This window comes from Cotesia glomerata, linkage group LG6, assembly GCF_020080835.1.
Source record: "Cotesia glomerata isolate CgM1 linkage group LG6, MPM_Cglom_v2.3, whole genome shotgun sequence".
NCBI lineage: Eukaryota > Metazoa > Arthropoda > Insecta > Hymenoptera > Braconidae > Cotesia > Cotesia glomerata.
In genome coordinates, this window is record NC_058163.1 from 27,552,375 (window position 1) to 27,578,753 (window position 26,379).

At 32.3% G+C, this 26,379-nt stretch overlaps 1 protein-coding gene and 2 long non-coding RNA genes across 10 annotated transcripts in view; 1 reads left to right on the forward strand and 2 right to left on the reverse strand.

Annotated features, from left to right (window-relative positions):
- The first annotated feature begins 506 nt into the window (after positions 1–506).
- On the forward strand, positions 507–6,410 carry LOC123267522. Its single transcript, XR_006510065.1, has 2 exons — positions 507–1,340; positions 6,171–6,410. It is a non-coding gene; the product is annotated as an uncharacterized LOC123267522 (long non-coding RNA).
- A 715-nt stretch (positions 6,411–7,125) lies between these two features.
- On the reverse strand, positions 7,126–8,796 carry LOC123266979. The gene is made up of 2 exons (XR_006509927.1): positions 7,493–8,796; positions 7,126–7,459 (listed from the first exon to the last, which is right to left on the reverse strand). It is a non-coding gene; the product is annotated as an uncharacterized LOC123266979 (long non-coding RNA).
- A 4,101-nt stretch (positions 8,797–12,897) lies between these two features.
- The window catches only part of LOC123268146 (homeobox protein araucan-like), a 39,198-nt gene continuing 25,716 nt past the window's right edge, over positions 12,898–26,379 (reverse strand). The window contains exons 4-8 of one of the 8 annotated variants that reach the window (XR_006510170.1): positions 26,215–26,348; positions 20,160–20,518; positions 17,231–18,422; positions 17,039–17,145; positions 12,898–13,936 (exon numbers count right to left, since the gene is read on the reverse strand). Coding sequence is in view for 2 of the 8 variants with exons in the window: in XM_044733028.1 (XP_044588963.1) it covers positions 17,091–17,145; positions 17,231–18,422; positions 20,160–20,518; positions 26,215–26,348 (1,740 nt within the window). In the remaining 6 variants the exon portion in view is untranslated. Of the gene's footprint in view, positions 13,951–17,034; positions 17,146–17,230; positions 18,423–20,159; positions 20,519–26,214; positions 26,349–26,379 lie in introns of those variants that run through there. The other 7 variants (XR_006510171.1, XR_006510174.1, XR_006510172.1 and 4 more) reach the window with 7 other exon arrangements.

The window sequence follows — 26,379 nt, forward strand, 5'->3', positions numbered from 1 at the left end:
AAATATATACACACATATAGATTTACAGTATAGGGATACAATAAACGTGGTATTATTAACAGTCACTATTAACACACGGTAGTACACAAGCCTTCTGGTAAACGGTTGTTAAGGAGAGCCGCATTTTTAGAATCGGTGGGAGGTCCCTGGGGGAGGGGTGCCAACAGAATTTTGTGGTGGGAGAAGGGGAAGGTGTCACTGATTGTCAGCGATTCCGAGCAAGCGGTTTTGTTACCAAACGCAACAATATTATTATGAGCCAACTTCCCTGCCTTACTTGCTTCCATCGGATTGTTGTAACATTAGGTGGGAAAATGGGAGGTTCTCTGTCATCACTAAAACAACAACAACAACAACAACAACAACAACATTTTTAATTATTTTATATTAATTATAATAATAAAGCAATTGACAAAATTTTAAAAATAATTAGACGAGTTAAAATTTTAGCAAAAAAGTACAAAACGACTCTGGTAATATTAGTCATAATAGTAAGTAGTATAAGTAGTACAAATATCAAGTAGTAAGTAGTAGGTAGAGTCAGGATTTTTTCCCCTACATGGGCGCGGACAACTTATGCCCCGCCTTCAAACGTCCGCCTTCTTGGTCTCTTCCCCCACTTATTTTCGTTTGTTAAACTCTTATCTTACTTTTTATTAAATTCCCCACTCTTTGATGTAAGATGAGTATGTAAAGGTGTATGTAGTTGACTACGAGGCTTCCATTTCCCCATTTAATGTTGAGGCTGTCGATGTCGATGTCGATGTGAATGTCGACGGTACTTGGCACTTGTGAGGTTAAGGGGCTTACGGGGGTAAAACGCCTAAAGAAGCTGACAGAGGAAAAGAGGGGAATAATCGAAGAAATAAGGGGTTGAATAAAACGAGTAGGACAAAGGCAAGTAGAGTGAAGCATGCCGAGATGTGAAACATTAGTGTACCGTTTGTTAACACCGCAGTCTACACACAACCATGCCGTTTTACTTGCACACACAACAAACTGTCGTGCTTAAACTAAACCCAAACTCTCCTTACAAATACATATACATATATATATATATATATATATATATATATATACTCTCACTCTTACTCTAACTATATACTCAACATTTCTTGCTATTGCAGTTTGGATAGTAGGAGGTAAGAGTATTGGTCGATGTAGACGCTTGTACACTTACACGCTCCTGTCCTACCAGAAACCTTAAATATATATATATATATATATATACAATTTACAATATGAGGAGGAAGAGGAGGAGAAGAAGATGTGGTAAACGTGTTTGTTGGAACTTGATCGTTTTGAGACTATTTGGAGGTTTATATCCAAGTACACACAAGGTATACTCATTTCAAATTTCATAAACAAATTATCCATCTTTTAAATTAATAATATTGCTATTGACTAATCGAAACATTTGTTATTTACTTGTACTAAATATGTGCCAATATTATATATTTAATCAAGTTTTGTCTAATAATCATATTGACAATATAAAATTTTTAAACAATCTGTATATTATACAGAAAATAAAAAAATTATATTGAATTTTTAAGAGAAAGAAAATAGTATGAGTATATATACAAACAACACGGAGAGAAAAAAAAATAAAAAAAACAATATATAGATGTATATAGAAGATAAAATGTTTCTTGTTGTTACGTATATAGTTTATACTACTAGATGGAAGCGCTCGAATTTAGTAGTCGCTGTAGAACATGCACAGCCGCGTAACTTTTATAGATATATAAACTAAACTCTGCAAGTCTTATACACTCTGTACGAGTTTCTGCTAGTAAATACGAAAACGGAAACTTGACATTCTGAGAAATACGTATACGTTTAAGTAACATACATATACCATCAACTATATACCCAAGTGTTGTGTTTATGTTGAATTTAAGTTAAATATCAGTTTCTTTTTATTTTTTCCCTATTGATAATATTTATTTACATTAAAAAGTTTATTATTTGTTGTTGGGTAAAAACTTTAAAACAACTTGAAAATGAAATGTTTTAATGTTTTATTATTTTTATCTTTACTTTTGAATTTGAAATCATGTAAGACAAATATTTACTCGACCTATTTGATCAGTTGATTATAACCAATCGATAATGATCAAAGTCGCGGCGAATCGGGACTCTTTGTCCGCGATCTTTAAGAGAATTTTTTTTATCAGAAATAATAACGGAAATTAGATATACGTTGATTATACTCTATCGTCAATATAAGCAGTTGAAGATAAAGACTTGCGACACCAAGACCAACACCAAATAAATAAATAAAGAGATAGGTATGCAAAAGTAGTAGAAATTAATGAAAGCGAAATTTTAACATTTTAATACGAATTAATACGATAGGCTGATGGTTAGCTGACTGGGTGGGTGATGTGAGACGTGGGACAATAAGGGATAATAAGGGTAAAAATTAAATCACTCTGGGATATCTCGATCCCTTTGATTTTAAAATTAAATTATAATTTATTGACGCCCCTTTTCAACACTTGTCCTTTTAGTTTTATCCTTTTTTTCTTTACTCTCATACTTTAGAGTGATTAATTAAAATGAAATTTTTTTATTATTATTTTAAATCCTCAATTAATCATTAATTTTTTATAGTAATTTATTCTTATTAAATTCTTATAAAATTAATTAATAATTTAAAGTTGTTGTTGCTATTGATATTTTATTATAGTGTGAGGTATATAATTTCTGGTCATTAAATCGTTTTACCTCGGTGTTGTTTATTTAAAAGGTTTTTCTTTATTTTTAAATTTACAGCACTAAAAAAGATAAAAAAAAAAAAAAAAAAAAGAGCTGGCAAATTTAAATTCGTTTTTTATTATTTTGATGTGGTTACACACGGTGTCAGAGTGTAGTAACCGACGAAGGTTGGTCGATTCGGTAGATTCTCTCCAATCTCTCCAACCTCTCCAACCTCTCCAACCTCTCCAACCTCTCCAACCACAACGCCTTGCTCTCTTAAACACGGACCAATAGACGAGGATGCTCCTCCTCCTCCTTATTTTTCTTGAGAGATCTCTGGACCTTAGTTCTCTCCTCTTTCTCCTCATCATCATCATCTCCAGAGTTTCCTCCTCATTAGTGCCCACCTCTATATATTTATAAATTTTTTTTTTATTTATTTATTTATATATACACAACGCCCCTCGTACTTGTCACGCCTCATGAACTTGATTTTGTATCAATAAATCTCGGATCCCCTGAAATCAAAAACTAAAAAAAATTCACCTCATAAAATACCAGCCCTCTATTTTTCTTTATATGTATATATATTTAAAAGTTAAAAGTGTTTTTTTTTTATTTTTTTTTATCTTTTCTTTTATATACTGTAATAATTTTATTTTTATTTGTTTTAAAAGGTTGCCAAGAGAGTGTCGCCACCTATAGGAGTTTACCATTTAATAATATAAATTAGTGTTTATCCCTTGTCAGTTTCTGACATTAATCCCCAATATATTGAATCATTATTTTCAATTAAATTGATTGATCAACTTATTATTTTTCATCATAATTATTATTATCTTTAATAAATCTTTTGGTGTAATTATTTTCTCAATATATATATTAGATATATATATATATCTATAATAAATAGAATCTGATAGAGGTTTTAATTCAGAGTACCTATTACGACGTCAAGTGATTTTGTATGGATCAAAAAACAATTCAAACAAAATAAATATCCTCTCAAAGAGAACAAGTAAACATTGGTACGACAGCCAGCACGTAAATATAATATATTAATAATAATAATAATAATAATGTATATGTGTGTATTATTGTGCACCTTATACATTTTACCTTGTGGCTTAGGACACCAGGAGGTAATGAATGCCCGGATTCTCGGGATCTGACGGCTCCTCGCTGTTGCAGGCCATCGGTGGTTCGAATTCCTGGTTCCCTGGACTTGGACCCCCGCGGGCTTTTCCAGCCGTTCTGTCACCACCCCCCGCCAAGACTTATCCATACACACTTGTATACACTTATCCTTACTATTATTATTATTATTATCATAATTCTTAATCTATTTTTTATCCAACACACATCATATCATCTTTAATACGGTTTATCCTGCAAGCTATTCATTATCTTTTGGTTGTTTCTTTTTATCTCAGATTACTATAGTTAATAAGGTTACTCTGATTTTGTGTCAACTTGCTTTAACCTTTATCGACACTCCAATTGACGACAATTAAATAAAATAAAATAAAAATCATCAATGAGTTTGATATTTTAAAATAATAATAATAATAATAAAAGATGGTTGAAAATAAAAATGTAAAAATTTAAAATAAAAAAAAAAAAAAAAAAAAAATTGAAAGATAAAAAAGTGTTATGTGTGGGCAGTTTAACGGGTTCCACGTCCAGCGTGTTGAAAAATAATTAGGGGAATCAAAGAGACGGACATCCCCGGTACGGTCTCATAAAAAAACAACAAGAATACCGATAACATCACACTATACACACACTTAAAGTTACACTACGAGCTGATTCTGAATGGAAGAGAAGGCTTTGATGGTTGGATAGTTGGATGGCTGGATGGTTGGATGGTTGGATGAGGAGATGAGGAGATGCGGAGATGCGGAGGCTCTCATCTCTCGTCCGAGAGCTGTTAAACCTTTCGAGTCCATTGAAGCGTCTCTACTATACGTTAATGTTACGTTGTCTTTTGGTCTTTTGGTCTTTTGGTCTTTTGGTCTTTTGGTCGTTTGCTCTCTATCTCTATCTTAAACAGTCTCTGTTGTTGTTAGTTGGCTTTTAAGTTTAAATTGTTTTATTATTTTTAAGAGAAAATAAAAGTGAGAAGCCATAGCGTGGATCAGAGAATCAAAGGATATGAGAGAATGATGCCAGGTCCTGGGTCCTGGGTTTTTAACGGGAGAGAACGAGACCGAATTCCAGCTCGACTTCCAAGAAATCACGCGTTCTTTCCGGGATGGATTCCGAGATAAAAAAGGTCTGAATGAATCAAGGACATTCTCACCGCTATAATACCAACGCCTATATATTGTTGACTTTTTTAGTCATTCGTGCATTGTGACTATACTTATATATTTTTTTACATCTATCTCTGGTTCCTAAGGACTTTCGAATAATAATATATTAATAAAACCGGAATTTGATATTAATAGAGCCAAAGCAGGTGTCGTGTTATCATCAGGAGACAGAACCGCGGGGGAAATACTACTATGAGACTGATGATATGCTAATGAAAGGGGAAGGAAAATTATTGTCATTTTTACAACATCCGGTCCAGGACATGATACATAAGACATATAAGACCTATAACACATGGATATATTATATTATAAAAGATGTTCGTTGGAATCTTAATTGACCAAAGCTACAGTTTGTTTTATTTTAAATATTTTTTGGTACTGGTATTAGTATTTCATTTAAAACTCTAATCTCGTGAGAGCTAGTGCAAATAAAAATCAATATATTATAATAATGATGGGAATAACTAAATAACTGTCGATTAAATAATATATATGATAGCACCATCCACGTTTATTCTTATCTTGCTTGCTGTTTATTTTTGTATTTATTATATTTTATTGTCACACGAGTCTTACTAATTATTTTATAACAACTCAATGATTTTACTTGTTTTTAAAAACTTTTTTCCAATAATTCAAATAATTTAATTTTAAAAAATGTTAAAATTTCTAAGTTGATGGTTGGAAAAACAAAGAGGTGAAAGAGTCCGTGGGACCACCCAAGGATCAGAGTTGGACCTCATACTAGGAACCCAACCCGATACAGTGCCTCAGGCTGAGGGTCAACTCTTAACTCTTTTAATTCTTTTAACTCTCAACTCATTATGCATCTAAAATCTCTTCTCACACCTCGCACCTCACACTTGGTATACCTCGCACCTTCGTTAATTTTAGTTAACCGTTTATTTAATTCAACACCGTCACTCCTGGTATTGCTCATTTGCTACTGCTCCTACGTATTCAATTTTATTTTTATTTTTTACTTCATTAAGTAATTCATCCCTTTTTTTATTCTTTATATATTTATAAATATCTTTAAATAACATTTATTTATTATTTTATATTCATATTATATACTGATAAATTTTATATAATTTGTAAATAGCAATAAAAAAATTAACAAATTTGCTTTTATTTATCTTACAGGATCTTGAGATTGACAGTACTTAAAGTTTTACTACCAAAACAACAAAATATAATAGGGAAAGAAAAATTAAAAGACGAATAGAGGGATAGAGGGATAGAATTTTATCGATAAAAACTTGTCGTTGTACAAACTAAACTGTTTTTTTGAACCATATATACACTGTATATGTGTAGAAGAGTATACAGCACTAGCGAATGAACGATTGTAAGAAGAAAAAGAAGAAGAAGAAGAAGAAGAAGGTGAGGATGTATGTTTGAATGTGTTGTAGGATGACTTGAATGGCCTCGGTATTCACATGCAAGCCAGGATTCTCCAGCTAACTACAGCTAAGTATATGTATATGTGTGGGGACTATATAGAAGAAGAAGGAGGAGGAGGAGGAGGAGGAGGAGGAGGAATAAAAAGAGGAAAGAGTTGAAAGTGGTAGTAAGTATGGTACCCCTGGAGCGGGTGTCATCATTTATCTCTTACTGGAGATCGGGTTTGCCGATACTGCGGGACATTTTAATGGCCGAACCATGTTGGAATTAACTAAAACAAAGACGAAGCATCAATTAGGCGACTTTTTCTTCTTCCACTTCTTCCACATCTTCCACTTCCACCTTCCACTTCTTCCTGTCTATTCTGTACCTCGTAGTCGTGCATGGGATAATTTTCACTTTAATTTATTTTTTATAAATGTTCCTTGAGTAAAGAGAGGATTTTTAAAAATTTAAAAATTTTTCTCAAGAGTCAAGTTAATTATTATTATTATTTTTTTTTAATTTTTTCAGTTTAAAAGTATGTTTAGAAAAATGAAAAATTTTTTACAAAAGATAAATTGTATTTTTATTGAGTATCTTCTTTCTTTTTTACCAAAAATTATTTTGTTTATCTCTAAATGAATAAACAAATAAAAAGTTTATTTAAGAGCGATTTTGGATAATTGTACAAGCCAGGAGTAAAGCCACCTTGTTGTTATTAATATTATTATATTAACTTTAACACATCCGGTGATCGTTTAGATGTTGCTTATTGCTTAAGTTATTTAACCATCAGCAGCTGGATCCTCGATCGGTTGGCGACTCACATTCCTTTTTTTTTATTTTTTTTATGCACACTGCTAGTGGACCTTTTTGTCGAAACGATATATACACGTGATACGCGATACCAGTGCGTTAGTATCTTGCCGGTACTGCGAGTCGGACTCTGACTCCGACTTTGAATCCAAATTCAACGACATAAAAGACAAACTCCCAAATTCCTTGTATCGGGAATTTCTCAACTCTCAGACTCTCCGACTCTCCGACTCTCAGACTCTCAGACTCTCAGACTCTCAGACTCTCATCGGTTTTGCCGCGCTCAATGAAATAGTATATAGTATATATCTGTTCACCAGGGTTTGTCTCTACTACACACAAAGTTCCCGCGATCAGTGATGGTTGTTTATAGTTGGCCTCTGTTGGTCTGTTGCCATTTTCGATTATTTCGATATTCGATTATACATTAGTATTCACATTTACCATACCGCCAGACTTTTTTTTTCTTTTTTTCTTTTTTTCTTTTTTTTTTTTTCTCTCAGAAACTCCTCCGAAAGTTATTTGTGGATGTTTTTAAATAAAATAAGAATAAAAAAAACTATGTATTGGTCCTCACTCAATACTCCTCCACGTAAAGTATTTAGTTGGCAAAACTAAACAAATCACCTTTTATATTATATATCTTTCTCACTCTTTCCTTATTAAGTATAACCCGAAGGATGAGAGACAAACTTTACACAGTATATAGAGTCTAGTGTATGCACATGAAAAGACAAACAATAACCGTGATCTCTTACGGTACTGGATGTCGAAAGATTTATTTTGACACGGATAAACTCTAGAAAAAAAAACAAGACCAAAAAGAAAGAAAAGAGACTTAAGTTGTCTTAGTTTAAAACGTCTCCAAAAATTTTCAATGGATTCTTTAACAAGAGAGATTTATTTTTTGTTTAGCCTTTGATTTTTTAAGCTTATTTATATATATTTATTGTAATGGGTTGATGGGTTGATGGGTTGATCGGTTGATCGGTGAATCGACGTGTGCGGTCACAGTAAGCCCGTTAAATCGTTAAATATGTATACATATATACATAAAAATAATAATATCGGAATAACAAATTATATTACGGGCAAATTGAAAATGAATTGACGTATAGAGTGTCAATTTGAGAGTTTAGTGGGTTGGGGCACAACAGATGATCGATCGTCGATCTCAATTCACTAAATAAAAAAAAAAAATAAAAAATACAACTTCGTGACTGAGTGACAGATTTTCGGGGTCACTCTCCATTGCTCTATCCATCTCTTGGTATAAATGTTCTAAATAGCTTGAATGGCCTCCGTGGCCTCCGTGGGCTCCGTGGTCTACGTGGTCTACGTGGGTGTTTAGGGCACAGGTGACGCTTTAACGTCAACTAATCACCATCGGTTTCAGATTATTCTAAAATAATGACGTCGGATAAAATAAAGAAAGACAAGACTCACACACGCGAGTCTGCATCATCCTCATGATAAATTGTCATCAAGGTATAACGCTACTATATAACGATCAACAGCATAACTTTCAATTTTTTAAACATTTTATTTTCATCTCTAGTCCCGAAATACCGTCATTCATATTTTTATACATCTAACATAATACTTGATATTTAAAGAAATAAATAAATAAGTATTGTATCTTAAAACATAATTAAAAAAACATAATCACTAACTTGAAAAAAAAAAAAAAAAAAAAAAAAAAAGCCTAGTTAATTAATAATCTTGGCAATAAATTAAGATATATCATGAGATAAGTGAAACACCAGCGTAAACCACCGACTGTTGGAGGTTAAAAAGCCGTCTTGAATTTTGTAATCAACCAACTTAAAATTATACTACAATAATAATATATAAAATATAAAAAAGAAATAACACATAATCAAATGAGGGAAATAATCACTTGACAAAATGGTGGCGCGATAAGCACATCGTGTCTTCGATGACGATTAATTTATCCTCAACACATCCACATTGTTGTTTTTATTTTTATTATTTTTATTATTCACTGGATTGTAATGGTTAGCACTTTTCTTTTTTATCTTTTTTGTTAAACGATTATCTATACCCCATTGCATTTCAATTAAGAAAAAAAAAAAAAACAAAAAAAAAAGCGACTAATTGATTTGTGGGCGTTACAACTGACTATCGGTAGTAGGTAATTGTTAATTAAATTACAGATTATACTAACCATCACATATATACATATATTAAGAAAGAGAACTGGAGAAGAAAGAAGAAATATCTCCAGTATAATGCCGTTATCGCTCGAACAAACTCATCGGCTGTCGGCTGTCGGCTGTCAGCAGTTGGTCGGCTCTATTATTTTATTGTAAGTATATATATATATATATATATACATGTACATACTATTAAGTTTTTGTTAGGCATAATCGAAAGCTCCCTTGTCTTTGGGTCATTGATAAGTTATCGTATAATCATTATCGTATACTTTATTGGCTTTTATATTTTTAAAAATTTTTACTCATATTCTGGTCTCGGGTATAGGTCACGTGACAGTATACAGTCAGGAAATATATATTATTATTATTATTATTATTATTTTAAATAGCGGTGATATGTCAGACAAGAGGTATAATATACATACTGTAAGATTTTGTGGACAAGAGGATTCTAAATGGTAAATGGTTAAAGATATATTTATACACGGTAGTAAGGCATGTCCGCTACGGATTAGTTTAGACCCGTTTAATGGGCTCTTGTCAACGAGTCTACTCATTTTATACAGCTAAACAGTTGATGCTCTGTTTTAGTTTATAGATTACTCTTAATTTTTGGACTGTCTCTTTTTAATAAAATTTAGATTTATTTTTTATTTTTTATAATGATAAATAATAAATAAAGTTAAGTGAAATAAGTAAGATAGCAAAGGTAATGTATTAGAATAAGTTTAACGTGAGACGTCCCACGGCGAAGGTGAAGGTGTACACGGTCAGCGCTGTCCCGTGGGCCACGTATGACCATGTATCACGGCTGCAACGCATACCACATACTATAATCCCGCGAGCAGGGTATATTAGTCACCCCGGTACGGATCTAGACGTCGCTAAAACGATTCAATAATAAATAACAAACCCCGCTGATGGTAAAAAAAAAATATTTAAATAAATAATATTAAAACAGCGATAAAATAAGCTGATGCAAGCCTCTGCTCCCTGACCACTCGCACGCTCAGATAAAATTGAGTCTTTGTCGTAACAACTAACTAGACTCATAATATTAATTAATATGTATAGTATAACACCGAGAATCGAGTAGAGGGACTTAGTGGTCGTAAAAACGAGGGGATAACAACACGGGGATTATATATATATATATACACTTGCCGCCGGCCAATACGTTATATTATATTCATTACGTATTATTTTATATAAAATCCACACTACTTAGTTATCAATTAAAAATTTTTTTTATCTTTTCTATTCTCATTTGCTTAAGCTTCTCACTGATTTTTTTCCTTTTTATTTATTATCAATTATCATTATTAACATTTTTCACTCAATTATGTTATTCGTTATTTCAATTCTCATAACACAAAACCATATTGTATTTAGTTATTTTTAATAATTGATATGTCTGCTTACGGTACTAAGTTATTATAATAGTTAATAATCAATAATTTTTTCTCACTGTAACTAATTTATAATTATTTTAATTTTGATTTTAATCAACATTTTATTTATTAGATATTTTCAATAACTAAATTTAGAATTTTAATAATTTCTAGATTAAAATTTTTATTTATCCTTACTCGTTTGTTCAGGTAATATTTGATTACTCCAAATTTTACATCATTTTTATTTTCTTAATTTTTAAATTATGTAAAAAATTTTCCTTTTTTTCATTACATATCACCATTTAACCGCTAATAAAACTAGTTGGTTAATTACGAAATTTATTTAATTACAATAATTAAATAATTAATTATACTTTTTTTTTTTTTTTTAAATTAACAAAGACATGCTGTATTTTTTTTTTCTTCATTATATTATTTTAAAAATAAAACTAACAACGTAACTAATAATAATAATAATAATAATAATAATAATGAGTAATTTATAAACTAAAATATGATGATTATATATTTGCCATTTTGTTCACAATAATTTAAAATTATTTAATATGTACAGAATAAAAGCTTGTCAATTTATTAGAGTTGGTTTTTTTGTTGCTTTTTTATTTATTATTATTATTTTACAATGCGTACTTGAGTCCCATTAAACTCTAGCATATTAAACCCGTCCTAAGATAATAATATTTATTTCATATATACTTATACATAATATACATTTAATTATTAATATTTGTATTTGTTTTGATACTCCATATACATGTACACATATTATATATTCATATATGTACGAATTATTATTATTATTAAATAAATGATTGCAGCCGCCGTCAAAATTATTAATGATAATAATAATAATAATAATAATAATAATATCCCCCTATCCGACGTATATTTTAAATTCTAGTAACTTTACTCAATAATTAATTAATTAGTAATTATATTATTAAAATTTTTTTCGATTCCAACTCCCGCTTTATCACAGATATAAATGAATCAATTTTTTTTTTTTTTTTTTTTTTTTTTTTATTATTATTAATTATTGATAATTCTTTTTTTTACTCTTAATTATAATTTTTCTTCTCACCAGAGTGTAACAAAAGTCAACTTAAATTCAAACGGCAGATTTATTACATTATTTATTAATTTTTTAAGAAAATATCATAATTTTTACATCTATATTATCATTATTATTATGTTTAAAAAGTATGACGTATACGGATCCCCGATAAGATTTCGAAAACCGACTTATCATATAGCAAAATTTATCCTCAAGAGATGTGGGAAAGGACGCGGAGTATAATGGGCAACACTGGTATATGGGTACATGGGTACATGGTAAACGGTGACACATAAGTTATTATGGATTAAGTACACTGTCATCAGTCATCAGTAAGCAATATTGTGGGAACTACTCTGCTATTATGTATCTTTTATTACAATATACATTTTTTTGTTTTTGTTTTCCATTTTTTTTGTTCGGTAATTTTTAAAATCGGTTATTTATCTTTGAAATTATTTTATCTAAATTTTTATTTATTTTAAATATAAATAAATTATCTAAGGTATTAATTGTTTGATGGAGAATAAAATTCAAGAGATAGTCAAAAATAAATAACCGCATGTTGATATCTGAATCTATTATTATATAATAATGCAGGGACAATGTACTTGGTATATATATTTACTGGTAAAGCTTACTTTAAATGGGTTCAATAAAATATTATATATATATATATATATTTGTTAGCATCAGAATATGGACGTATGTAATTGATTTTATTAATGTCTATAGGCTCGTTGTTTGCCAATTTAATATTAAATATAATACATCAGTAGAGTAAACAACCATAAAGAACAAGTGTCGTTATCATATATATATATATATTTTTAATTATATATTATAGTGTTACCATTTGCACGTATCCCGATATATTTAAATACTCTTTTCCCAGAGAAAAATCATATACAATTAAATTATTGTTGTTGTTGTTGTTGTTATTATTATTATTATAATTAATTGTTTAACTTATTTAATATATTCAATAATAATAATTGGCCATAATTATTCGGCAAATAAAATTGTTGTTTTTTCTTAGTTAAATATTTAAAAATAATGGAGTTATTAAAAGTATTTATTTATTTAATTAATTAATTGTGAGACAAACAATATTAACGTGTAACGTATAAATGTGTATACTCGTACAAGTAAATCTAAAACTCTGTCAATTCAAAGCAAAAAGTCCATTTTATTAAGACTAATCAAAATTCACACGTTTACTTATTTCGGTTGTCCGTTCCCTCTTTTATCAAAGCTAAAGATCTTGTACATAACTATTATTATTATTATTATTATTATTATTATTATTATATATAAATTTTTATTTATTTTCGAGTGCTCAAGCTTTAGCTCAGTAATTCAGAGAGAGAGTCGAGTCTCGGTGGCGTGCTATGCAGCAAGTACTTTGACTAGACATGCAATAGCACACGTTCACCAGCTCATGAGCATATACCACCACATTACACCATAACATATCATACCAGTTATATACAATAGTCGTTCGTATGTCCGATTACGATACGACTAACTCGAATACAACTCAACTGTGGTAAACAGTACTCCAAGGAGGAAGGATTTATTGATATTATTGATATTATTAATATTATTATTATATCAAGGTGAATAAAAATATTGACACAGATACAGACGCACAATCATCAAGTGTTGATTTTTTTGTGAGCTGTAATATAACCTGTTACAGCCAATACACAAAGAGAGATACTTTAAGACTTAACTTTAAGTAGTACGATTCTATCAAGAGTAGTGTTCCTATTTTATCCTATCATATTTCTATTCTCCTATCCTTCTATACTTTGCCATCTCTTCTGATACAATACCATATCACATATCACATGCCCTTAGTACCATCATTATCTTCTTGTTCTTGTTCCTTTTTCCGAGCACTCCTTATTATCTTATGATATATATTTGTTTTTTGATGTTTTCATCCAAATCTTGACTTTTTTTTTTTTTTATTTATTTCAATTTACTTTCTTTATTTTCTTCGGTTTATTATATTATTATACATTGTACAGACCCCATTTTCTTTTATTTTTCCTATTTTCTTTTACCTGAAACAAAATAAAAAATTTTTTTCTCGATTACAACGATATTATAATAAATAAAAAAATTAAAATTAATACAGAATGTATGAAAGAAGAAAATAAATGAAGGTGGTAAGTGTTGAGTAACTCTTACAATTACAGATTGAAAAAAATTAAAAAAAAATTAAAAAAAAATGACTCAAAGAGGTGGTAAATAAGCTGGCGGTCCAGGATAAGGATAAGGATGAGGATGTAGCTTTTATTTTATAGTAAGTAGGAGGGGAACAACCGACTGGAGTTATGTCTGTTGGGTTGCGGGTCGCGGGTCGCGGGTCGTCGACTAAGGGATAATACAAGTACAGCAGAACCTAACCGGTTTTCTCACCTTCTCATTCTCACCAACTCACCAAGTCACCAAGTCACCGAATAATTTATACATGTATTTGTATAAATGTAACATTACTCCAATAGAAATAACACCAGAATAATTGTCACAATTACATTTTACACGTAAAATAATATTCATAAAAATTTTTTTTATTTTACAAAAAAAGACTACACACCTCTCTTTTTAAAAACAAATGGATTTAATATTGATTTAGTTCTTTATCTATCTGTTGATGCTTATTTAGTCCTTTGATCATTGACACTCAACAGCTAATCCATCAATTATTATTATCCCGATTATAGATTACAACTAAAACTCAAAATCAGACTCCTCGAGGATCCTTAACACTAGTTTTGTAACAATAAAGGGTTATACGATTTAATAGAATAAACTCTGACAAGTTTATACAGTAAATACCAAAGGGAATTATTATTCTATGTAATAGACTCAGATTCACATTAAAACTACTAATGAAACTCCTCGCAATAGGATAAATTATTATTATTAAAATAAAATAAATTTGATCGTTTTATCGAATTTCTATATTGAGTTGAAAATAGTCTGGGGCTCACGAATAAGAAACGGGTTTACCACTTGTTGCTCGGCGAAACGTGTAATTCGTTGACGCGCCGTGTTCATTGAACCGTTCCTAATATAAAACGAACCGATCGTTTCATCGCGACTGCTATGCTCTTGATGTAAAAAAATAAATAAATAAATAAATGTTTAAAAGTTAAAAAATAAAAAGTAGGAGGAAGAGGAGGAGGAGGAGGAGGAGGATACGAAGAGTGCAAAGAGATTACTAAAAATAGAGTGGGAATAAAGAGGGTGGGGAAGAATTTGTGAACAACGGGAGTTGCTGGTCCAGGTCTTGCTCAGGTATTCTCGCCTTTACGACAAGGCATTTCCTTAACTCGTGGGACAAAGAACTTCCAGTCTCCAGTCTCAAACACTGTTCATACTATATTTATATAGAAAAGGAGTGAGAACTGTGAAACTGGGAGTATAAGGATGGAATGGCAGCCATCCACGCCGGGTATCTTAGAATCCGCTTGGGGTTTCACCCGAGCACCCAGTCCCAAGTCCTGAGCCCCGAGCCTCGAGCCCCGAGCCCCGAGCCTCAGGATTTATTAAGGGGACACCCATCCACCCGGAATTCTACCATTCTATATCATTCTATACCTATATACCTTTCTACAACAAGTAGCCGTTAACCACCATCACCACCAAAAATATTTATAAATATATCTAGAGAACCCAAATTTTATGCAGATCTAACCATTTTTTTCTTTCTTTAATCTTCACCTTTTTTCTTCTCTATTTTTTATTTTTTCATTTTTAAATAATAAAATTTAAATTTTTTGAATTAATATATATCTAATATGGTATTCCCCTTATTAAAAATTTTCAATTAAAATCTAAAAAATTTAACAATCAATTGGCAAAAATTTTATGTATTGGAAAAGAAAAAAAATAAATACCCAACAATAGTAGTAGTAATTGGAAATATACTACAAGAGACGTAATATGATTTAGAAAGGATAGAAAATAAAAAAATATTTTTGCAACTGATAGAAATACTATGGGATATAGAATAAAAAAATTAAAAAAGTACAGATAAACAAAAGACTGTGATATTTTAGACATTTAATTTTATTGAACCAGTATGAAACGTAGCCTGTAAAACCCCCGCAATACTCCCGAGCTCGTCCAGTTAATCCACAATGCCAATTAAATATTCCCTTACTAATTGCCAATTACAATCACTAGCCTATTTATTTTTCTTTTTCTTTTTTTTTTCTTTTTTTTTTTTCGTTATACCCTCAGTTACTTTAAATTAACACCGAGCAATATAATATTGATCAAGTTGGAAAAATAAATTCCAATAAACGTCCGGGTACGAGAATGTGGTTGGGTAAAAAATCCGGATTATTTTAAAATGGTTTATATGTGTGCCAGCATAATAATTTTCGAGTCTGGTGGTTGTTGGTGAGAGTGGCGAAAATTTCTCATTACAAAAAAAAAAGTGCCAGAAACTGAAGAGAGCCAACCAAGGCTTGGGGAAGCTTGGACCTGGAACTTGGGATCTGGGATCTGGGATTGGAGACCGGCAAACTAAGACGACGTTCTCGATCGTCTGAGGTGACGACAGCGAAAACTAGTTTATTCGAGACGTGACTATAAATTAGGATCAGATTGCCGAGATAAGGACATCCAGCTAACACCCGGTCTTCGCTGTTCGGTCTCTTCGGTCTTTGGGCAAGATGTCTCGAAACGAGCCTTTACGGTTTTTTTTTTTTTTTTTTTTTTTTTTTTTCATACCCATTCCCTCATTCGTTTTGCTTTTTTATTCTCGCCACCTATTACCATTTCTATTCTGTAATTTATAAAAGTTTAAAACTCCCTCTAATCCCATTCATTCCTTCGCTCAGAATAAACTAATGCATCACTAACTCTCTATTAAATCACATCAAATATATTATTTTTATTTATTATTTATGTAGTTTTTTTCACGCGACGATAACTTGGATCTTTCGACCTTAAAGGGTCAGGATACATATATTATAGATTTAAAAAAATCACTGCTTTTGTAGACTTTAAGGTGGCTTGTCATTCAAAATAAAAATAAAATATAAAATATTTTGTTTTAAAAATTTTAAAAGAATTGAAATAATATAAATATGAGAGGACTTAAAAAGTAATGATTATATAAAAGTATAAGCTTACCGAGAGAATCCAGTACCCCAAATTAACCATTTAAGATTGAAGGTGTTAATTTCTAAACTGGCGACACGAATCCACTAGCCATAGATTGTGATCTAGAATAAATAAAGCTTAAAGTAAGGGTAAATTTAAAAATAATCACTGTCTCAACTTAATTATCAATTAAAAAAAAAAATAGAGTTGCTTAAAACTTACTCTTTGTAAAAGGGTTTGAATGCGGTTGCAGCTTCTGCTGTGGTGGTCTGCTGATGTAGACCATTCTGATTTCCGAATTCTTTGTGAGGACTCTGGAGTCTCGATCCAAATGACGAAGAGTTGCTACTGACGGAGGATACCGAACTTGAGGAAAGATATCCAGTACTGGCCGAAAGAATTCCGTTTGTCACGCCAGCATAGTGATTTGTTGACGTAGGATTATTGTTATTATTGTTGGTATTGGTATTATTATTATTATTATTATTATGATTATTATTATTATTATTATTATTGGTAGTGGTATTGCTGTTGTTATTATTATTATTATTATTATTATTATTACTACTAGGAAGGGCGGTTGTGATGATGCCACCAGGGCAGTACGTTGGAGCTGGAGCTGCTTGGATCACACCATTGGGTGTTGCCACCTTCATGTTCGGGGGGGTTTGAGGTGGTGTGTCCGTACCAACTTCGGGAAACCCCACCGCCGTGCTCGATGAAGCTGAAGAGGAGGCCGAGGAATTTAAATTTGGGTTTGGATTAGGATTTGGATTTGGATTTGGATTTGAATTGCAACTGTAGTGAAGTTGGTTAGCGGAACCAAGAAATCCACCATACCTCGAGACATTTGAATAAGGAGTTGGACCAGCACCGGAGGGACTCATCGAGGTCGCTGACGAAGGAAGCGCAAATGAACTGAGACCTCCTCCCGAGTTGTCTGTGCTCGGATTTGTCGATCCCAATTGCCAGGGTTGGTTTTGATGTTGGTTCAGGTGAAGATTTTGATGGTGAAGTTGCTGATGGTGCTGCTGCTGTTGCTGCTGATGCTGGAGACCATAGTGATGATGGTGTAGGTACTGTTGTTGCTGCTGATGGTGATGGTGATGCGCGTGTGAATGGCTAGGAGGTGGAGTTTTACAAGCGGCTGTGTCCGCGAGAGACCAAATTTTGGGCTTTGTCGCGGGAATTGGCACACCCGCTTGACAATCAGGTTTTCCTTCCTCCTTTAAATGGTGCTCCTCTCCGTAGCCTTGGTGATGGTGGTGATGATGATGGTGGTGGTGAGGATGATGAGGCATGTGGTGATATCCCATATCACTGCGTCTAGGATCCTCTTCCAAATCCAAGTCATCATCATCCTCGAGATCTTTATCGTGGTGCATATGTTCAGCTTTTACGTGCCGAATTGGTTCTATAACAAGTCAAAAATAATAATAATAATAATTATTATTATTATTAAAATTAAAAATGATAGTTAAATTTTGATTAATGGAACCGAGGGGTAAAAGTGGGATCGACTTGTTGACTTTGATACTGATATAGCTTTAAAAAATTTAGGAGACGAGACTTAATTGAGGGGCAAGACGATAAGCCAAAGAGATATACATTATATATATATATATATATCCCCAGGCTCGTTAATTATTGGCGAGGGTCTAAGTGTGCTCAGCTTCTCTTCTATACTACATTTTACTCTTGACATTCTACACTAATACTATTATAATACTATTAATAGTACTGCTCAACTGAATGGCAGCAATATTGCCGTTAATGGTTGATAGTCCCTGGTGTGAAAGCGTCGTTGTGATGCGTGTCATTGCGGGATATATACCAGTGATGATACTAGTGAATAAAAGACCCACCAAGAAACTCAACTGATGATATAAATCGACAGAGTGAAAAATAGCAAGTGCAAAAAAGAACCAAGAAATTTTCTTTCTCACTTAGACCTTTTTACTTTTACTTTTACTTTTACTTTTACTTTTACTTTTACCCAACACCCGGTTATTGAGATGAGTTAAGCCGTAAGGGATGCTGTGAAAAAACCAGGGAGCGAAGCCTGCAACCACTTTGGGGACGAGAGATTTGAGATCCCCAAGGGCGAAGCTTTATATACACCCCTTCACCTTCCCCTTCCCCTTCTCCTTCCCCTTCCTCTATCTTATTTTTTCTTTTTGTTAATGTCTGGATATCACAGCTTTTTCTTTTCTTTCTCTCTTATTTCTCAGCAGCTTTTAACGGTGCTTTCTTCACTCATGCACAGCATCACTGTACACTGGTATACGATTTTGTGTCACTGTTTCTCCCGTATCAAATTAAATAGTAGCAAAATAAACGAGAGTTAGGTTTATATAGTGTATAGTAGGTGTCGGTAGTCTCTCGGTAGAATCTCTGAGCGTCCCTTTCTGTCTGGGCCTGCCATGCAGCAGTCAGGGTGAGGGGTGAGAATTTCATTAAGAGGTTCCAACCCTCTTGTTTAGTTGATGGCTCGTCAACCGATAATTCCCCAAGCGAAAATTCTCTTTCTCTTTTTCTCTCTTTCTCTCTTTCTCTCTTTCTCTCTTTCTCACTTTCTCACTTTCTATTTAATTCTGTCTCACTTGGTTAAATTTATTTTCACATGCCCTTTCGCTAAATATTTAAGGACCTAAAGAGAGAGTCCTAAAGAGTTTGTGGAATAGGGTCTTAATATCTATATATCTATATTCTTTCTCGTAGTTCACCCCTAGTATAAAAGTGAACCTTATGGCTCAACTAAACAGATACTCCCACAAGTGGCTCTTTAACTTTTGACCTTTATAAACCATTATCATTACCATCAATTTATTTTTAATAATTATTATTTTGTTTTTAATTAAATCCTTTATAACTAATTATTGGTTATAGAAATAGAGTGTAGAGTGTATTATTTGTGTGTGACATTATAAGACTATAAGGGCTAGATGGTATAAGAGAAGGGATCGCGAATGAAGCAGAAAGGCCATTAATCTTTTCCTCGGGAACCCGCAACCCACAACCCGTAACCCGTCACTGTGTTTACCCACATGGATGACCATTATGTCGACCACCGCGAGCCACACTATTTTTTTTTTTTTTTTTTTTTTTAAATTTTTTTTTAATTAAAATAATTATTATGTATAATAAATACCATTGTCATCTAGACTGCGTTGTGAATCATCTCCAACGCGATCACTTCGGTGATCACTGGCCATATCATCCTTGTCTTTATTATCTTCAGAGTCAGTAAGTATCGCGTCGTCGTCATCGTCAGTTTTGTTCTTGGGCTCCCACGTCATTTTATTTTCTTTTTTGAGCCTTCTCCTTGCATTAGCAAACCACGTCGACACCTGAGTTAAAGTCATCTTGGTGATTATTGCCAGCATAATTTTTTCGCCTTTAGTCGGATACGGATTTTTTTTATGTTCATTTAACCAAGCTTTTAGCGTCGCCGTAGATTCTCTCGTCGCATTTTTCCGACGTGCCGCTAAATCATATCCAGCTCCGTATCTGTAAAACAAATTAATTTATTAAAGTATAATTTTTTTTTTTTATTTGTTTTTTATATTTTATACATTATTTTAAGAGGTTGAAGAGATTTAACGTGACAGCAGGACAACAATCTAAGCCAATATATGTATATGTATAACGTTAGTTAAACTCACTCCCTTAATCCCCTATAATATATGAAATACTCCCTACACTATACGCATATAATAGAGAGTATTATTGACTGACACAATTTGGAAAGTGACTTTCCTTAGGAGGATGATTTATCCCACAGGATTGAAATTCTCTCAGGCTGTTGGCTTTTTCAGATTTTGGATTCCCTAGGGATTTAACAAAGTAGCTGCTGAGAAAGACATAGCGATTTTTTATGCGAGAGCAAGTATACATTATCCAGAGAAAGAGAAAGAGAAAGAGAAAGAGAAAATATAGTGGCTGTTGGCTGTTGGCTATTGGATGATATAAGCACCTAGCTGTGTCTACGTGTTATGTATAACACCTATAACACTATAACAGTATAACGATACGGAAAACACGCCCTCCTAGTAGAATCTAATACACAGACCTAGCATACACTGAAACATTCAAACACTCAACACTCAAACACTGCTGGGCTTCTATAAAGCTTTCTTCCCTCATTTCTCGTTCCTCCTTTCTCTTTTTTCTTTTCTCGTCCCTAAACCAGTACAGGCGTCATCCTATATATATCCTATACCCTCTATCGTCCATGGGGTAACAGCAAATGTATACGCCAGAATAAACCACCCTCGCATCAACGTAACGCGTTGTCGCTGTGATTCTATCGAGTAGACCCGTACGCTCCAGTATACATATAGTAAACCCTACCACTTTCCAATATACATATATATATATATATATATATATTATCTATACTCTCTATTGCACTGCGTGTAGTGGCAATAGCTATTCCCTGATGGTTACCAACCAACCTCGGTCTTTCTCAGTTACTATATATACCAATATATACCACCAACAGGGTACACCCCAGATCTGTCTTTCTCGGATATATTTTAGTGAGAACGGTAATGGCGATTCAATCGATCCCCATCTCACCACCGCGGCATTATATAGCTGTTATACACACAACACAACACGACACGACTCGATACGATATAAAATAATACAATACAATGCAATACCAAGTGCCCACTGGATAAGTAAACCAAATATACCGTCACTTTTATATTATCTATACATATACTGGCTACTAGTTATTATCAGGGGGAATATCAGGGCCTCGAATTGACAGCTCAACCTAACTATTAACTAAAAACTGATCCACCGAATACCAAATACGCAATATAACGGATCAGCATCAAAATCATAAGGGCCATAAAGTTTACTTTTTTTGTTTTATTAAAGATGATAGACCAATTGAAAAAAGATAATATATACACTCTATGGATGGATCAATGGATCGATGAGTATTGAAGCAATAAATTATTAAATTGCTTTTGAATTATATAAAATAGTTGTTGTATAAAAAATTAAAAGCCTTTATTGGAGGAGACACGGCTTTGCTTTCATTTTACTATAATTTATCATACATTCTGGTCTATATACACTTGTTATTTATCTGTTAAATAATTAAATGGGAGATAATAACGGTGATGATAAGATGGTAAGATGATGACATATTTGAAATAATTATTTTACGGATTAAATGAATATAGTTAGATTGACGAAGCTCAGAGTCGTTCACCGATTTGTTTGATAGGGCAGGCAATCGTTGGAAAAAGTTCCCAACCCGATGAAAAAAAAAAAAAAAAAAAAAAAATCCCGGTTGTCAGAGAGAGAATCAACCAAAGAAAAAAAAAAAAAAGGTGGTTTCACCCTCTATTAAACGGCGTCGACAAGGGAAAGGCGGTGAGTTCCTTTCCAATAAAACCGCTTGCTCTCAAACTCGGCCTCAGAGCCTTCCAGAGTTTCTCAGATGAGTCCCTCACTCCTCACAGAGCCTCAGCCAGTACACCATAGGATAAAGATAAGGATAAGGAGGAGAAATGGTATATAATGGGAGATGGGAGGCCCGTCGGAGGGAGATCTTTGGAAACTTGAGAGGTTACTTGGAGAAGGGAAAAAGCCAGCCGGACTAGAGCCAGAAACAGAGGCTGGCATTATAACCTGGTGCCTTAAACGAGAAGAACGGCAAGCAGTAAGCGAGAAGCGGGAAATCGATCGACGCCATTACATGTTCTCAAACGAGAAACGAGGGAGTACAACAGTACAATCTGCGGATTATCCGAGAACTTGGGCAAAAACTTAATGAACCGCATACTTTTTGCCTCTTAACCAACAAATTTTTTATACCTTAAATACTACCCCATGCTATCAATAAATCCCCACTTTTGTTTCATTATTTATAATAATATTTTTTTACTATTCATTGATTAACTGATGCCATATTAAAAAATAAAATTTTTTTTTTTTTAATTATTGACCATAGTTACATTTTTATATAGTTATTTCATATGTATTAAATTATTATATTTATCTCAAATATATACCTTTATTAATACAGTGGGTGCATTATTAATGTAAAGTTTGTGTTAATGGGGGGGAAAAAAAAATAATTCATCGAAATAAATAGAGACTGGACTGAAGGACTCACTTGTCAGCGATCATTTGTATTATTATGATACTCGGTAATAGCAATATAGAAGCTGGTTCCTAGTTCCTGGTTACTGGCTCGGGTTTTAAAAAAGGATAACAGCAGTAATAGAGTAAGAGGGCATTTGCTGGTGGATGTTTATATCGGTATACTTGACTGTAAATATCGGCCACTTGAATGGTCTCATTACAGCTGCATGGTCATGTCAATCTCGAAAGGTCAATCGCAATATTGGTAGTATACGTAATTATTAATTATTAATTATATTTTGTGATCATTACTTCATACTATAAACAATCAATAATCAGTATTATTATATTTATAACACAATTTATACAAAAGTATAACCAGAACAAAGCTTAATTGATAAATCCAAAGACTAATAAGAGATGATGCAATGGGTGTTGTGATATATTAATAATAATTCTGGAATAAATATCAGGAGTAGGATGAACAAGATTTACATTTGCCATCAGGCAAAATAAAAGGAAATAAAATTAGGGAGAAAAAAAAATGAAAAAAAAAAAAATGAAAAAAAAAAAAAAAAAATATTGGAGCAGGCGTGAGAGCTTTTCACGGTCGGAGCTAAAGTAGTGGAAAAAAGTAAAAAGGTGATGCTGGGGGCAACCGAGCTAGGGATGAGGCACAAACCCAATATATGTATATATGTATATGAAAAGAACGAATTCCGGGGATTTTTATTCCTCTATAAAACCTTTTATCATGCATGTATAATGTATTAAACTTACGTTTCAACGGAATTAAATAACAAACTAAATTAAGTGCGTATATATGTTGATGCGGGTGCTGTTATTATTATTTTTGACATCAGCATATATATACTTTGGATGAATTTTTTTTACTATGTTTTAAGTAAAATTGCACTTTTATAAAATAATTTTAATAACTTTGTTATTTTTATACCGAAAATAAAATAGAGTACAACATGTGACGACAGCAGCGAGTGCTTGATGGCGAATGAACGACTAAAAGATGAGCAGTAACATGTATGAAGAGAAAACAACGAAGGCATATAGGGTGGTTTGAAGGATTCGAGGTTCGAGGCCTAGGTATTATTAAGCAAGTAAATTAATAGCGGCTTGTGGAGTAGACTCGGTGTGAAGAGCCTCTGCTCAACGAGTTGAAAGCTGAGTCGAGGGTGGATTCAGCGATAAACAATGACCATGCACCAGTAGAGATGAGACTCGTCCTCCCATACTCTTTCTCTTTCTCTCTCACAGCTTATTCATCCCCTATTTATCTCTCTGTTTACTCTCTGTTACTCTCTCTTTCTCTCTCTCTGTTACCCTCTGGCTTTTCTACTACAATCTACAGACACAAAACGTACACAGAGAAGATACAAACGATACAAGTGTAAGCCGTGGTGGTACTGAGAGATTAAAGATGGAAACTGAGGCATCCAGGATAGGATAGTAGTAAACTATACCCACACAATATATAAGTTAATAAGCAATATATATATATATATATAATGTATAAACTGTATAAACTGTATAAACTGTAAGGGGTTGCCAAGCGAATGCCGCCTATTTCGCTAATGGTCTATTGCGCAAACCGGCAAAGCACCTGTGGGACGCTACTCTTTCACGTATCTAAGGGTATATGGGCGTGAGTGTGCTTTTTATAATAACAATAGTTTCATGGATAATATTGTACATGATGATGGAGGTGTAGAAATAGAGAAATTACCAAAGATGGAACACTTTTCTGCTTCCTAATTAGTCTCTTAATTTTATTCCTCGCAATACAGATGTCCATCTTATGTAATATAACAGTCATGTACTAATCCTGTAATATCTCTGTATGAAAGGAATACATGAATAAAGAGCCAGAGATGCCAGAGTAGAAGAGGAAAATATAAAATATATAATATAAAAAACAGAAAACAGAAAACAGACAGGGACAAATCAAAAGCGGGAGCGGTGAACCGGTGAACCAGTGAAGCCCGAGGTCCGATACCAGAGCAAGTCAATCAATAAACTACTCATACACTTTTTATTTTTCTCTGTAATTGTACTTAATAACAATAACAATAATAGTAATAATAATAATAGATATGTTTTCTATTTTAATCATAACAACTCAATGACTAGATATAACATAAAAATATTATGTATGACTAATTAAATAAATTTCTAACGTATTATATTATATTGTTGTTAGAACAATACTTATATTTTATACTTGATACAACATTTTCATCTGTTTATTGTTATTAGAACAAAAAAAAGATTGGTAATTTAGAGATTAATTATTAATTGGATAAAGTTTTATCACTGAAATAACTAGAGGTTTGGTTTTTTGGTCCTCAAGTTTATTGAGAGTGAGATAAACTCGAGTGAGTAGTTTTTTGTTTGACTTGTTATAACTCGAGTTGGTATGAATTAATTATTGATTAACTTGGTTAAGATTATTTAGTACCTGTACTGTAATTGTTTAAAGTTTAAAAATAAACAGATAAAAACAACAAAACAATAAGTTGTTGAAAGGGATAAAACATAAAATACAATAGATGTCAAATAAAATTTTCGATACGGTAAATCTTGTTACGAGGGTCTAACTAAATTCCAGTTTAACCGCCTAAATATTGTTATATTTACTGGTATATTTTTTTATTTCAACCCTTAAAAGACACACTTAAAAATTTATTATACATTGATAGAAGGATTTCTTAGTATTTAACAAGATTTCTTTGTATTTAAGAAATCATTTCTTAAACATCATTTTTTAGTATTTAAAAAATATTTCTTAATATTTAAGAAATATTTCTTAAATACAAAGAAATATTTTTTAAATACTAAGAAATTATGTTTAAGAAATGATTTCTTAAATACACAAAGAAATATTCTCAAATGTTAAGAAATCCTTCTATCAGTGCAAATATAAATAATATTTATAATAAATTCCCTTTATTAATTGATAATATTCAAGTTAACGCGCAAATTATATACCCAATAAATAAGATAAAGTTTATTTAATTTATAATAATATGAAAATTAATTAGTTTAATAATAGTTGATAATTGGAATAATAATTATAAACATACCCATAAGCAGCTAACGTTGGATCATAGGGGTAGTATCCAGTCGCGGCGGGTTGTAATGCCGCCGTGCCCCAGGCTGCGCCCATATCCGCCGTCATTCCCATCCCCGTTGCATCCTTTAGTCCATAAGGATTTCCCTGTTGCAATACACATTTATCATTGTTGTTA